At 35.1% G+C, this 16185-nt stretch overlaps 1 protein-coding gene across 10 annotated transcripts in view; it reads right to left on the reverse strand.

Annotated features, from left to right (window-relative positions):
- mcf2l2 (MCF.2 cell line derived transforming sequence-like 2) overlaps nucleotides 1-16185 on the reverse strand; it is a 56851-nt gene that overhangs the window by 30591 nt on the left and 10075 nt on the right. For 9 of the 10 annotated variants that reach the window (XM_052568964.1, XM_052568962.1, XM_052568967.1 and 6 more), the window contains exons 2-14: nucleotides 10736-10819; nucleotides 8001-8115; nucleotides 7747-7837; nucleotides 6465-6584; nucleotides 5812-5928; nucleotides 5505-5654; nucleotides 5151-5275; nucleotides 4137-4251; nucleotides 3911-4030; nucleotides 2972-3163; nucleotides 1777-1968; nucleotides 1032-1209; nucleotides 687-790 (exon numbers count right to left, since the gene is read on the reverse strand). In XM_052568964.1, the coding sequence (XP_052424924.1) occupies nucleotides 687-790; nucleotides 1032-1209; nucleotides 1777-1968; nucleotides 2972-3163; nucleotides 3911-4030; nucleotides 4137-4251; nucleotides 5151-5275; nucleotides 5505-5654; nucleotides 5812-5928; nucleotides 6465-6584; nucleotides 7747-7837; nucleotides 8001-8115; nucleotides 10736-10819 (1703 nt within the window). The remainder of the gene's footprint in view (nucleotides 1-686; nucleotides 791-1031; nucleotides 1210-1776; nucleotides 1969-2971; nucleotides 3164-3910; nucleotides 4031-4136; nucleotides 4252-5150; nucleotides 5276-5504; nucleotides 5655-5811; nucleotides 5929-6464; nucleotides 6585-7746; nucleotides 7838-8000; nucleotides 8116-10735; nucleotides 10820-16185) is intronic. The other variant, XM_052568965.1, reaches the window with a different exon arrangement.

Consider the following 16185-nt stretch of genomic DNA (forward strand, 5'->3'; position numbering starts at 1 on the left):
AATATTTTAAATGCAAGATCTAATCCCAGGCTAACTAGGTTTTTATACATACAGTCAGGGCTTGACATTGACTTTTTTGTATGCTGCTGCTTGTAGTTGGATAAAATATTCTTCTTCTTTTTCTATCAGAAAGTATAGTTTTTCCATAAACATAGCACATACCGAACTGTACCGAAAACCGTGAAACTCTAAAACCGTGAAACAAACCGAAATGTGAAAAAGTTGAACTGTGCCACCCCTACTGCATACAGTACATACAAATGCTTATGTAAAAAAAAAAAAAAAAAAAAAAAAAAAAAAAAAATTCATGACAAATACATGACAAAAAATGTTAGCATTATAATCGATAAGACAATGTTCACTATTTGTAGCTGTGAGTATTTAAGACATACTGCTGTTGCACAAGTAGCATATATAATAATCCATAGTAGATCTATACAGGTGGAGCTGGGGAGGTAGAGGGTTTCATAGGAACTCTGAAAGCGCACTGCGAAATGTGAAAATGTTTAAATGTGAAACAGCAAGCTCATTGGCTGCGTATGCAACATGAACCAATCAGCTTGTGCCAAGTAGTTTAACACTGAAATATCATCAGTCTGAATTATTGGCACCATCAGCCTGCACCATCTAGGGTTAAATGACAAAACTTGGCATATATTTCAGACGTGACCATGTAACTGATATACCTTGATGCCACCTTTGGCTTTGCGAATATTCTTTCTTTTTGCCAGCTCTGCATCACTGGGCTGCTTACTGGGGCAGGAGTTTTCGGTAGCTTTACGATTTGATGCTGTTGAGTTTAAAACAGAGTCAAGCAAGCTGGAAGGAATTCATATTTTCCATTTAAATAATTCAGAAAACAAAGCCTGAGCATTTAATACTCAGGTTATGAACCTGAAATGAGGACATGCTTCTGGAAAATAAAAGTTAAGTGATAAAATTACAAACAAATACTACTAAACCAGTAGCAGACTGGACATGTATGCATTTCAGTCAACATACACTTGTGTTTTTTTTTTTTTTGTACTTACTAGGTGCAGTGTGATGTGGGATTTTAGGTAAAGTGCGTTTTGGTGAAGATTCAGGTCGAGGTGCAACTGGTTGCACTGGCCTTGTTTGCTTTGCAGAAAGCTTTTTCAGACTCGCGTGTCTTTTCTCAAACATCTCTTGAACTTCATCCAGTGTTTTTAGAGCGGTTTGTGCTTTGCCCTGTATGGGATGAGATAAAAGTGTTTATAAAATCAGTTATTTATCAGAAAAAGTTGATCGGTATCATCTTCTACAGTGGGCTCTGAAAGTCTGAAACACAATTTCAAATCTGGAATTCATCTAATTTTCACCTTTTGGAAAATGTAAACTAAATGGGGGGGGGGGTGAAATATTTAATATTCAATACTATAATATTCCAGTTCAAATGAATAAAATGTACAATATTTTTTTAAATAATAATTAAGTAATTTATAATATTCTATATTAAACAATGTTAACATTCCACAACATTAATCTTTACTAATGTTATTTAATAAAAATGCACCTGTTCTTTGTTCTGATTATTAAATAATATAATATAACATAATATAATCACTTTCATTATAGTTTTGATAAGAAAAATTTATTAGTAAATATTGAAATTAGCATTAGCTATGATTAATTGATGCTTCAGAATAATTTTTCATTGTTAGTTCATGTTAAACTAATGTAGCTGAATAATGTAGATGAGTCTTTTGGATTTGACTGTATGCAAATGTATTCAACTGTAATGCGCTTGATTTGCACCTTGACCCAGTCTGACAGGACGATCTCATACTGGTTGCTGAGGTCTTTGAGGTGACTGAGCTGCTGCTCTTTGGCTGAATTCATGTACCGCTCGATGTCCTGTAACGCTGCTTCTGCACCTTCTTGGGTCTGACATCTGTCCACAGCCTGAGAGGCCAGCAGATACACTCCAGTCTCACACCACTGGTTCACCTGCCAGAGCACACACATACACACACAGAGGCACATCAATGCATCTATCTTGGAACCCATTTAAAATGAGAAAGAAAAACTGTGCAGCTTATTTAATTCATCTTAACCATAAAAATGATTAAAGAAAGCGGTTATAATAATTTTTATTTATTACGCACACAGATCAAATTTAAGTCACCCATTCATTATTTGTTATCTAAACTGAATGCTTTTTTTTTAATTTTTTTATTTTTTGCTGTAGAAACTGTATTTATTATATTGTAAATTTCCCCCCAAAATAAAAAGAAGCACAGTCAATTAAAAAATTTTTATGTACAAAAATGTAGATAGTATTTTCTTATCCTTTTCTTATTTTTCAGTAATCCTTGTTCTGATATTTTTTTCCTGTTTAAAACAAAAAATAAACTGCTCACATTAACTGAAACAGCTGAAAATTGTGTAAAAATTTGATTAAAACTGAAAAACATGAAGACATTTTTAAAATGTTCCCTTAGCAACTATAATAATTGAAATTTTAAATAAGTTAAATTAATTAATTGAAATTTAAGTACTAAAACGGAATAAATAAAATAAATGAAAATAAGTAACAAAAGTACATACATTATGTAAAACTTCAATTAAAATTAAAATTAAAACTGAAAATATAAAAATAAGCTAATTCAGAATATTGATAGATAATGGAATGGTATATAAATAATATACTATATACAGTACATAAGCACAATTGTGCAATTTTTGTCAAGCCATACTTGCATTAATGCACTGCAAAATATAATTATAGTTTTATATTTTGTTTATTTTCCTCAACCTTTCTCTTATATGAAAGAGAAATTATTCTTATATGAAATGAAATGTTCTAAAATGGCGAAAACATTCAACTAAGATATATATTTTTTTGGAAACGTCATCTCTCAAAATCAAGCATTTTCCATGTCTTGAAACAATCACCCCAAGGTAAAATCTGTGTGTGGTAATTTGACAGGATGTGTGTTGTTTGGCGAACCTCATCGATTCGTTTGTGGATTTCAAGTGATTTGGTCAGAATGTCCCGTTTCTTTTTGGCCTCATTGCTGAAGTCGTCACAGATCCGCCGCAGTTCGACACACTTGGGCCGGATGGAGTCCACGGCGTAGTGGTCACTTTGAATGAGCTGGTCACCATGCTGAGCGTGAAGCTGAGCTTTCTCCAAAGACTCCTGTACAGATCAATAAACACAAGAAAGCTATGAATAAACATATGAGGAATGATTTACAATACACAGTTGACTAGCAGAGTCGTAACAGCAGCAATGCTATGTTTGTGTCTTTTATTCATTTTATTCATTAATTATACCACATACTTTCACACAGTACCTGCACGTTCTTGGCATTCTGAAAAAGGCCAAGAAAAAAACATGCTTTATCTTTCTAGATAAGCTGGTTGCTTGGAAGAGGAAAACCTTCCATGCAAAACATGCCCTGGTAACCAGTACTGCTGGTCTTTTTCAAGACACACTTGTGTTATTAATCCTTGGAAACAGATGTCTAAACAAACATTTTTTTTAATTGACATTGTATTTGTTTCAAAATTCAAATATGTATGCAAGTGAATACATTAAAATATACAAGCTTTTACAAATAGTGTTTCTTAAATATTATGAATGTATTTGAATGTATATATATTTTACAATATAATGAAACAGAAAACAGTTATTTCATTCTGTTGTAATTTTGATCAAATAAATGCAGAGCAAAAGAAACCGGTTTTTAAAAAAATATGAGTAATTTAATTATTTTAATTATTGCTAGTGTATAGGATTATATAAATATGTATTTATACAGTGATTGGGGGATTTATACGGTGACTGGGGAAACAGAACAAATGGTTATTGTTGAGCCCGCTATGTAAACTCAATGGACTGCTTTGCATACCAGGCCTGATTCCAGATTCAAAAGATTTTGACCTGAGCTTTGTCCTCCAAAGTTTTCAGATCCCCCAGCAGATGTTCCACCCGAGCCACACAGTCCCCGGTGTCAGACAGGCCCAGCAGGGTCTCCATCAGGCCGTCCAGAGAAACTTTCACCTGGTGCAATAGATGCAACAGACTCATTTCAACAGCTTGGTTGACTAGTCAACTGCTCCAGGGATATCTGGTATATAATGGCAGAGGCACACCCAATGCATCATACCTCTCTGAAGTCCTGCTCAAAGTGCCGTAATTGTAAGCACTGCTCTAATTTAAGGTGATGCCTTGACCAGAATTGTTCAAATGCATTCTCTGTCTCATCGAGCTGCGCTAACAACCTGAGACAAACAAACAAACACACAAACGCGTTTACAGTGTGCATGTCAGAATTAGATTTCACAGAGGAACATGAGATGACACCAGGCTTTAAAGAATAATAGCACAACTGTAACAAGAACTGCCCAAGTCTGGTTAAAATAGAGGAAATGGCTGTAAATTCCAAAAATACATTATTAACGTCCCTACTGTGAATGACTCATGGAACGAGTTAAAAAATTACTCATGGTATTAGTTGAAAAAATGTGCTTATAATCTTTCATCAGAATGTAACTTGTTCGGTGACTCTTTTTATTTGCTGATGCCATCAAGATCTTTTTTTTTTTTGCATTCCTGATGGTTAAAATCTCCAACAAAATCGATCTTCTGTTTTGTTTGTGCGTGTCATATTGAATGTCACGTAGTCACCCAGAAACGTGTTATGACATTATCCCAGCCAACAAGTTATGAACGATGTTAGAACGCTTGTTCAAAGTTATCTGGTCTGTAATAATGTTCTGAAAATCTTAGCACAAGAAGGGGAAAAAGCTTGTATGATTTGGAAACATAACATAAACATAATTAAATGGGAATGTTAGCAACATATTTTTGCTAGCTGGTCTGGTCTTTATCTTCACAAAACTTTAAGCACACAAAAAAAAAAAAAACTACGTGTCGTAGATGGATTTATTTGGTTTATTTCTCGAAACATTTTAGGCATTCGTTTTAGATTTTTATATGTTGCTGCTTATTTCCAAATGTAAACCGCAACATTCCGATAAAGTCTGCAAAACATTCCGATAATGTTCACAAAACGTTTAAACGGAATGTTCGCATTTCCCACATTCTTTTGTTAGCTGGGATTCTCCTTAAGCTGTAGAGTATTATAATTAATGGTGTAACGTTTTGTGTTTTGACAAACCTCTCGGCAGTTGTTTGGTTCTCTACCTCATCTGGGTTCAAAATGTGGCTCTCGGCTTTACTGGCCTGCTCTTTGATACAGGACAGCAGAGTATTTCCTTGCTTTATAGCCATTTTCAGCTCATCCTGTGCAGGGAGAAGGAAACGTGGCAGATGAATACTGAATTAATTTGTATATATGCAAAACACAGTAAATCAAGATAAATACAGATCAGGTTTTATTGTTCCACACTGTTTTAGAAACGGTTCAGATAAGAACAACCCGACAACATTCGGCAATAAAATAAAAGAACAGAACTATAATGACATCAAACGAACCAACGTGAACTACTGTTTTCTAAATGTGATGAGCGACCTGGAGCTTATCGTGTTTTTCGGTGTGTGTGATGAGCAGATCTTTGGTGCACTGGACGTCATTGGGAAGTTCGGTTTCTGCCAGGTCGGTTCCAAACTTCTGCAGCATCTGTGCTGTGCTCTTCACCGTTAATGCAAAGTTCTCAACGGCCTAGGGCACAACAGTTTAACACAGTCTGAACAGATAATATGCATATGAGGTTACAAATCTTGCTTTTAAAAAACTGAGCATTTTTTTGCATTGCACATACAGTGCATTTATGTTTCTGCCTTTCTGTAAATATGATATTCATTTTTAACTTTCGTACTGTGCGATGGTGAATCCATTGACTGTGGCAGTAGTCCAGGGTTCCCCCGAGATCGCAGGTCAGCTGGCCTTTGTCAATGTAGCCATGCAAGTCTGACAGGGAATTTAACATAACAATCTACAAGAGAAGAGAAAAGAACAAAGAACATTTCTACAATGCTGCATGTGATTGCAGCTGTTATGACTAACTATCTAACTCATCTGCATACGACATTTTGTGAAATTGAAGTATGTAAACAACAACGCGACAATCATCATTTCCTTAATGTGAAAAGAGTAGCAGGATGCAGATGATAATCTCATGCAGCAGGATATGCCATGAATATGTGACAAAGCAGCATTACACACATTCACCGCCACCACCTTGACGTAAGCGCAGAGATAAGGCATCACTTTAATGCACAGAGCAGGAACCTCAATGTTTTTTAATGTAACACTGCTCCCTGTGTCTTTTTTAAAGTGGCGTTAAAACAGGGTTAGAAATTATTTGTAGATTAACACCCTTTCAAACATGCATAATGCAACAGGGTGACCGGCTGTGTCAATAATTAAGTGGATGAGTGATCATGGTTACAAACACTCCAGGGTGCCATGCGCATCGTATGGCGAATGAACGGACGTGCCGAGCGTCCAGACAGACAGAAGCATGCTTACCGGTACCTTCAATTTGAAGTCATCCTTATGTAACCGCATACTGACATCAGCTATGGCCCTCTGGAGGAGACGTGAGGGTTTCAGAACCAAAACAAGCTGGAGATTTCCCGGAAAGGAGCCCTTCAGGTCATGGAAGAAAATTAAACACAAAAGTTTAGACTTATTTCTTCGACAATTCTGTGACCATATAAATACTTACAACCTTTTTTGTCTTTGTAACTTCTTGAACTAATAAAACACACAAACACACACACACACACACACACACACACACACACACACACACATACATATATATATATACACATTTTTTATGTATATATTTTTGTTTGTTAATGTATTATAATTAGAAAGATATCATATAATATATATTAATGTATTATATGTAATGTATATAACATACAAGTAAAACATAATATTTTTCCAAGTAATAAATAAAAAAGAGATTATAGAAGTACATTTACTGTAAGTAGATATTTTGTTTACTGTTTTTTTGTGCTATTGTAATTGTTTGTGAAGTTTACTAGACATTTCTGAATTAAAATACTTTCAACACAATTATTATTATTATTATGGTTATACTATTATTCAAAATATGATTTGATTAAATTGCAAAACATAAATCACTAAATATTACTAATATTACAATGAAACTTTTGTTAAAAAACACTTACTGTTTAATAAAATCTGTTTAAAAAAAGTAAAATAAAAATGAGAATTTATCATTTTTATTACATATAAAATTATTTTAAAATTCATATTAAAGCTCAAGTGCTGCTGTCATTGAAGCAAATGAGGACATAAAAATACTAAGACATTTTTATGCTTATAACTTGTAATAGAATATTACTAATCGAAATATTTAAAAAATATCTTCATGGAACATGATCTTTACTTAAAAAAAAGAAGATAATTTTGACCCATACAATGTTTTTTTGGCTATTGCTACAAATATACCCCAACGACTTAAGACTTGGTTTTGTGGTCCAGGGTCACATATACATACATATACATATTATATATATATATATATATATATATATATATATATATATATATATATATATATATATATATATATATATATATACACGCATGCACACACATACATACGTCAACTTGAAAAATATAAAGTAATTGAATAGTCCAAGTTTGTCCAACTTGATTTCAATTTATCAGCCTATCGATTGTACATCTTGATACTGTACATCTTGTTCTTTTTTGCTTCTATCTATAAACATCATGTTAACGTCATAAAGCTCAAGCAAGAGCCTGTACAAACCGCTATCCGTGACAGAGAAGCGAGTGCGGCGTTCCATTTGTCCTTCCTGCGGTCCAGGATGATGATGAAGCCAATGCTAGCAGCATCCATGCTGGACAGATGAAGGACAGAACCAGACGGGTTAGGCATGAAAGACAAAACCATCAGACAGAAATCAAGCAGAAAACGGCTTGTTCTCACAGCTGCTTTCACAACACATTTTTAAAACTCATTAACAATGGCAATAAACCTTAGAAGAATAAATGAGGTCTCACCTTGGTATGCTGGTCAGGTATGTGACAACATTAACAAAATCCTCATCAGACACTTCATTAAACCCTGAGAACTCTGGGAAGGTGATGATGGGAGATCCATCTTTTCCTCTTCCTCCTGCAAAAAATGTTAAGGAATTTAGTGCTTATTTTTTAAATAGTAACTATTCACATTTTTTAACATGTTATAAATGGCACTCTGGCAATTTTATTTATGTATTTATATTTGCTAATTTATTATTTTTCTAAAAGTGTAATATATATAAAAAAAATTCAGTTTCATTGCAGTTTTGTTTGGGGTCATGACCAGCACACAGTTTCTATGCAGCATTTACACTTCAACAGAAACTACTCACACTGAGTGAACATGCATGCAGCAGAAACCAGGTGTGAGCCTGTGAGGCATTATGGCCCACATTGATTTTTTATTTTTTTATTTTTTTTAAACTAGGCCATTACCTGTAAAAACCCTCTTGCATTACTTGCTTCTGTATTTAATCCTTAAAATGAAGTATTCATCACACACTTATTAATTATAAAATATATAAAATGTATTATTATATGTCTTTGATTTAGGAAAATAAGAACCACCTCTTTTCAACCACAATGGGGCAACAGTGGACTATCTATTGAGTTCTGACACATTCATAAATAATCTGACTTTTCACACTAAATAAAATAATAAAATAATAATAATAAAAAATAAAAAAATTGAACTGGTTACCAACTTTTTTTTTACAAACTACATAAAACTGATACATTTTCATGCTCACATATTCTTGCTGCTTACTGCTTACTCTGCAAATTCAATATTACTGAAATAAATTATTGAGTCGTAAACTTGTATGCTACATTTGAATTATACTTGATAAAAATTTAATATGGTATGGGGCAATGAAATATTTTAACTACTGGTTAAAATTTGGCCGTTTTTAAACATACATTGTCATATTTTCATCAACAATTGTGTTTGAGAAAGAACAGATCACACAGTTTAACGTCTTTAAATAATCACATATCTTTAGAATTCCTCTGATAACCGATAATATCAATAGTTTTAATTAAAATCATCTCATTTCAGCAAACTGGTCTGGAGTCTGAATATGTAATCGCCTCTTGAACAGCGATTCTTCTTGTGCATTGTGCTCATTCCTGAGAGAAATTTGAAGAAAGATGTGTCTGTCTGCAGTAATGAGGAAGATCCCCTCAAAGGTCACATGTTCATCCATTTTTAGACTTTAGAAGCCACAACGCTTCACTCGGGTGATGTATACGTGAATCTTCTAATAGTCTCCAACTATAGACATAAAGAAGTGCTTGTTTATTTTCCATTTAGATTTATAATACGCAAAACAAACTAGATCTAAAACGATCTATCTATCTATGTCTTGTTTGAACAGACAGGTTTATTGTTTTGCACGTCGCTTCTGACCTTATTCACTAGTGAACGAGACACATTTGAAGTCTATTCGATTACATTTCTAATCGTCCTCTGTGATTCACAGAGTCCTAATGGACGAAAATATGCTTTTCAGTGGAAAGTGGCACTTAAGACAAGAGGAGCCAGCCTAATAGATTGCACAAAGTATGCTGGGTGTGTTTTTCTCTGTAACATTACATAACTGGTGCAGTTTTGATGGATGGTGCAGGCGTCTTGGCCGATGAGGAGACAGGGAGATCTGACTGAAAAGCTCTCCATAGAGCAGCGAGTCCCTACTTACATCAGTTTTCAGAGAGCTCTGTGTGCGCTGAAAGCAGTAATCACTGCTGTTTTATTAGCTAATATGGATTGTTTTGTATAGTTAACATTACTGGCAACTTCATGACAAAGGCTGGTTAAAATGAATTATAAATAGAGCCAGATTCACTTTATGTATGTTACAAACAGTAGTGACCAGCTTGAGCAGTTCCCTGATTGTTTCTTTCTAGAAAGCAGGACTGTGGCGTAGCCTAGTGGTTAAATACATGAGCTGGCAAACAAAGAAGTTTCAGTTTCAAAAAGGGTAAAAAATAAAAATTAAAGTCATTGTTAAATGAAATAAATTGGCTTGTAATTTAATGAGAAACTATATAATAATAAATTGTTTCATTAAATCAAGAATGAGTCTGATCTTGCTGACTTGAGTAACGCAAAAAACAAAACAAAAAAACTTTTACTTCAGTGGTCACATGTACCATCAAAGATTTATCTAGCATCATCCATGTGGCGACGAATATGTTACAGATTTCTGGAAGCCACTAAAATGTATTGTAACGATATAGCAATATTAAAATGATAGCTTAGGTTTAAAGATTTTTTTTTTTATGGCTAATAAGCGATAAATATCTTGTATCAACATTCCAAACCACTATGTGAAAATGGAACACTAAAGATTTATCATAACATCACATTGTATTGTATGGAAATGGATATTCATTTTGAGATTCACCAAGCAGCCCTCGGGTATTTCTCATTTCATTATTACATAATATGCATCACGGGAAAATGAGACGTCTGTTTTCTCTGACTGGAAGCGCTAATGAGCATCAGAGGGAATGGGGGGGCGGGGAATTGTACGACAGTACTGACACGAGTGGATGTGATTCGCGTACATGAACATCAGCTAAGAAACTGACCCACAATCAGGAAAGGGTCAAGGTTCAAAGGCACCACCAACAGCTATACATAGAGATGGAAAGTAGATAGCTTTTTTTTTTTGTCTCAAACTAAAGAGCAAACAGATATTTCCATTTCTCACCTGAAAGAAGCGCAAACTGCCTGTGAAGTTGTTCGATTATGTCGACAGCCAGTAACGGCCTGATCTCCTGTTGCATGATCTCATCTGTGACAAAGAGAAGAACGCACAGGAGCATTAGACACTCTGCGACATGCATATAATTCACATTCGGGATATCGGTAAGTCACAAAGTATATCAGCGGCCCGACCCTTCAGACTGACCGTCTGCACAGCTGCTTCCTTAGAGATGACCTTTAGCCATCAACACAGCCTCTGGTTTGTATCCGTTCATCAGGGAAGCGCTCCTTCAAACAAGCCATTCTTTTATGCCTTAGGCTTTTTTCAAAAGAGCGCTCGAGTGCTTCTATTCTGATCTACTGAGGGGTCACCCTAAAGCCCGATGAAGTCTGTAGACGAACAAACGTTCTTCTGTACACGTACACAGAAGACTGCATTAACATTGACTTCTCTTTATCAGACCCTGATAAGTCTTGTGAGGAAACTTGCTGTGGGCTACAAACAACGCCGATGAGTTACTACTGAAATTGGGGATGTGTTCGGGACGTGCCGGTGTAAGTCTGAAGCCTATTAGCTGAAGTAAATATATAGTCAAAATTTTTGACAGGCAGCGTGCCATAAACCGCAGAACAACAGAAATTAGTGCTTTTTTATTTTAAGCCCTCACACATCCTTGTCGAGTGTGTTCTACAGGAAGAACAATGTGCGTCAAGGAGCATGTGAAAAGCAGATGTTATCAGCTGGCTTTGGATTCGCTACCATTGACATCTACGTGAATTACAATGAGAAGCCAAAGACTTCCCAAGAGGAAAGTCACAGTGACCGGATCATACAGGACCACTCCTACAGACAGAAAAAACAAACACTGAAAGCATACTGTACTGAAATCTACTCTTTTTCCAAGAAAAATAAAAATTATAGAAAAAGGCAACTTTTTTTTTTTTTTTTTTTGCGGGGGGTGGGGGGGCATACATTTTAGTTTGATCTTACAATTTCTTTTGCGTGGTCATTCAAATTTTTTCAATACTATTAATACTTTGTCGTAAATAATTTTATCCAGCAAGTATGTGTTCAATTAATATAAAGTAATAGTGAAGACAGCAAGAAAAATTTAAGTTTTGAATAAATTTGTAATTCACTAAAGAATCCAGAAAAAGTATCATAGGTTTCCAATGATTACAATGATTTCTGAGGGATCATGCAACACTTAAGACTTGAGAGATTTCAGATTTGTATCACAGGAATAAATTATGTTTTAAAGTATATTTAAATAGAAAAACATAATTTGTATAACCATTAAATTGTAATAATATTTCACAATATTACTGTTTTTTTAGTGTTGCATTTTTGATCAAACAAACGCCTTGATGAGGATAAGAGGTGTCTTTAAAAATACTTCATTTTTAAAGTGAACTGAAACAAAAAATACCATTATAGTGGTTTATCATTGAATCTCAAATTCTATGTTATTCAAATGAACTAAAAAAAGATAAACAAATTAAAATTGCATATAAAAAAATAAATTTCTTCACTTTAAGAATGTTTACTTGTGTGAGATATGATATGAACTCCTGTACATTTTAAGAAAAAAAAATCAGGTTTTACCAAGGGAAAAAATTGTCATTGGCCAATAATTTTTTTTATTAAGCATTAAATTCCCCATGTAGAAGCAGGTTTTCTGCAGCAGGGCAAATGATGGTCAGCATGCCAAGAGATTAAACCCCAAAGAGAACCTGCTGTTAGTTACGGGCTTAAGCACATGCCACGTGCACATAAAACACACACACACACACACACACAGCTCATGCAGACTCATGGTCCACTGCCCTCTGTGTTCTGTAAAGCTGGCTAATTGTCAAACTAGACCACAAATCCTACTCTGACCCACACAAGTCTGAAGAGCATGGTGCACTATGAAAAATACCAACCCAAGCCAAACCACAGTGAAGCCATAGAAGAACCATTTTTGTTTCCACAAAGAACCATTCACTCAAATGTTCTTTAAAGAACAATCGCTTTCTTACCTTTTTTATAATCGGAGAAACCTTCTTTTGTGAAACAGAAAGGGTCTTCATATGTTAAAGGTTCTTTATGGAACCATTTAGACAAAAATGTTCTTCTATCTATGGCATTGTGCAGCTCCTTTATTTTTAAGTGTAGTACGCAGAGGAATCTGAAAGACATTTGTAGGTTGACAAATATCTGTGTCGCTATCAAAACACCGAACATCCCAACTAGTCTGACAACAGCAACATTGGCTCAGCCAATGAGGTGAGTTCAGGGGCGGGGCCGATCTGTTTGCCAACCAATGGAAGAAGAGAATCTTCACCACTTCACATGGGATGTTTGCTTCTACAAATTCACCAGACGCACTGAACAACACCAAAACAGCAGTTTTTGGTGGACTGGCACATTTCAGAAAATTTTGTCCAGAGGCGCTTTTGAGAGCCAGAAACTGTTTACAAACTGGCGAGTTATTCAAAGACGCATTTCAATATGATACCAAGAGTTTGCTTACATAACAAGAAGTCAAAGTTTGTCAGATGAAGATCGCATTTCTTAGAGCAGATTCGGAATAGTAATAGTATTGAACGCAATAACCCCAAGGACACGATGTGAGATGCTTTAAATACACTGACCTTGGTTTAGAAAGATGTACTCAGGATGTCAACATATCGAAGGGAAATGAGTCTCTACCTATGACTCCTTTAGCTTGTTTGATCACTGTGATTTGAATTTAAACACTTCATCCAGAGATCACATCTCTTCAGCTTTACTGAACGCAGCTGCATGCATAACAAATGGAGAGAGACTGATATCAGACATTGATAAAGACTCTGTACTGTCTCCACTCACTTTTTCCAGCTGCACAACTCTGATTTAAGAGTTTCCTCAATGGAGAACTGAGAGAACCTACCAGCTTCTAGCAAAAAGTCTCCAGTGAGCATCTGGTTAGGGGGAAGAGGTGGTATAGATGAAAAGGAAGTTTTGAGTAAGATGTATTCCAAGCAGCAAAGCTTTAAAAAAAAAAAACATGTTCTGGAGTCCAGCTGGACTGAACATGGACAGCCTGAGAGAACAACTATGTTTATGTACCAAGAAGAAGCATTTCCCCAAGCATTAGTGTTTTCAGCTCAGGCATTGTATGGCCTTTCCTACCCATTGTGCATCAGTTTACAAAACTGCAATGTTCATGGAGAACTGAATCTCACATATTTTTGGTCACATAAAGAGCAGGACACGCCTACATTTCTGTAAAGTCATTGTTTCAATAGGATACCCTGTGCATGTTCATAAGAAGCATTATTTTGATTATTCAGGCTTGTTTGCTTTGGGCTACTAGGTCCTGTTAACCCAATCAGAGTATCTGGTTACCAAGGGATGATGAACGGGACTTCATCCTATCTGTTTGGGTAATTACAGAGCTCGTTAATCACTCCATTAGCAAGAGTTCAACAGTCAGATGATCAAGTGCCAGTCACCTGTGCCGTCCCCACTACAATACTTGCTTTTGTCCCAGCATGGGTCAAGATGTCAGAGTAAATATGCTAAACTCACTTACGATTGCAATTGCTAAACACACTAACTTGCACACTTAGTACAACACTGATTGCATTCACATGCAGTGGAGACGCTGTGACCAAAATTAGCTGAGAGGCATGAGAGGAGCGAAGGAGCCTGAGGGTGGAGATCCGCAAAAAGCCTTCTGTTAGTGTCCAAAAGACAACACAGCATAAGACAGGTGAGAAAAAACAGTCGCAAAGCCAACAAGGCCTGATGTATATTGATGGGACAATGACACGATGCTCATTGTTTATCCAGATTAATACATTTTGAAAAAAAATCCTACATACAATGACTTGAGTGCATGCTTTTATAAGCATTTTAATCTCAAAATGTTATTAAATTTAAAATAATATAAAATAATAACATGAAATGAATTTATCATTTTAATTATGATACAACAACAAATTTGATCTGGTTTATGATATAGAAAGTAATAGATAGATAGAAAAATCCTGATTTTGTGTGTGTGCTTTTACCAAGAAATATTTTATTATTATTATTATTTTATAATTAAGATACATTGACATGTATTTAATGTGTATGCACTTAATATTTACTTGGAATTAGTACTATTTACGATGGTCAAACAACATGACATTGTTACATTTTAAAATATGTTTTTAGTTATTAAATGACTATAAATGCTATAAAAAATAAATAGAAAAATCCCCAAAACTATTTGAAATCCACACAAATATAAAGAGTATATTTGAAAGAATGTGACATGTCTTTATGACATTTGTAGGTTGACAAATATCTGTGCCACTATTAAAACACTGCTCTGTGGACAGTCTTAAAGGTCACTGGCCACTGGTACGGAAAGCACCCTTATGAACTAACTAAGTGAAGATGAACTGTAATGGATTCAATCATCAGCTGCTGGAAGAAAAAGCACAAATCAGCTCTCAGTGGTTTCATCTTCCTTTTTCTGAAGCATACCCATGGTTTCATTTGGGGTCAGTGCATCAAGGGTTGCAGTCAAACAGAGGACAATGCTGCATACCATGTAAACAAATCCAGTTTGGAACTCGATCACGAGCCGTAGGGGGTCTCAAAGTGCTTCTGAACACCTACAGTGCACACTCTACCTGCTCTTCCATGACACACGGAGTGACTATTACAGAATCAACACAACAGCTTCACTTCACAGCCTGTCTGAATCCCAACGGCAGACGTTTAAGGAGCGTCCATGGGATATCCAGTCCATTATTACCGCTCTACTTCCCTCTGATCTTTATAAATTAGTGTTGCTGAATGACAAAGGAGTCTCAAGGCAAGGCTGAACGGCTGAGTCTCAGGCAGCAAAATAAAATAGTCATAAAATCAAAGCCCAATGTTAATGGTTGCAGTGAAAGCTTTATTCAAGGCTCTGCCGTTCATTAATGGGATTGCAATATTTTATGGCAGGCAAGACCCAGAATCTATCATATTTCCCCTAAAGAAATCACTGAAAGTAGGGGAAGAAGTCCCAGAGCTCCCAACACTAGCACATACACCCACACACAAAAAGAATTTACATTCCTGTAGGCATCGATTTCAAAGCAATACAGCTTGGACAAGACATGTGCCTTGATGCTGCCTATACTGAAAAAAAAGAGAGAAAAAATCCTCTTTTAAATGATTTTGTAATATTTTTTTGTTTTAAAATATTAATTAATTAATTCACTCAATTAAAAAAAGAAATAGAAAAATGAGGACGAGGAAATTATATATTATATATATATATATTTATATATATATATATATATATATATATATATAATTTCCTCATCCTCATTTCATTCTGTATAAGTTTATTTCTTCTGAAATGTTTACCCCGTGTGTCCCAGTTTTGTCTTTTTATTTATTTGTAATGTATTATTTATCAAGAACAGCATAAATTTTAC

This window comes from Carassius gibelio, chromosome B11 (genome assembly GCF_023724105.1).
Source record: "Carassius gibelio isolate Cgi1373 ecotype wild population from Czech Republic chromosome B11, carGib1.2-hapl.c, whole genome shotgun sequence".
NCBI lineage: Eukaryota > Metazoa > Chordata > Actinopteri > Cypriniformes > Cyprinidae > Carassius > Carassius gibelio.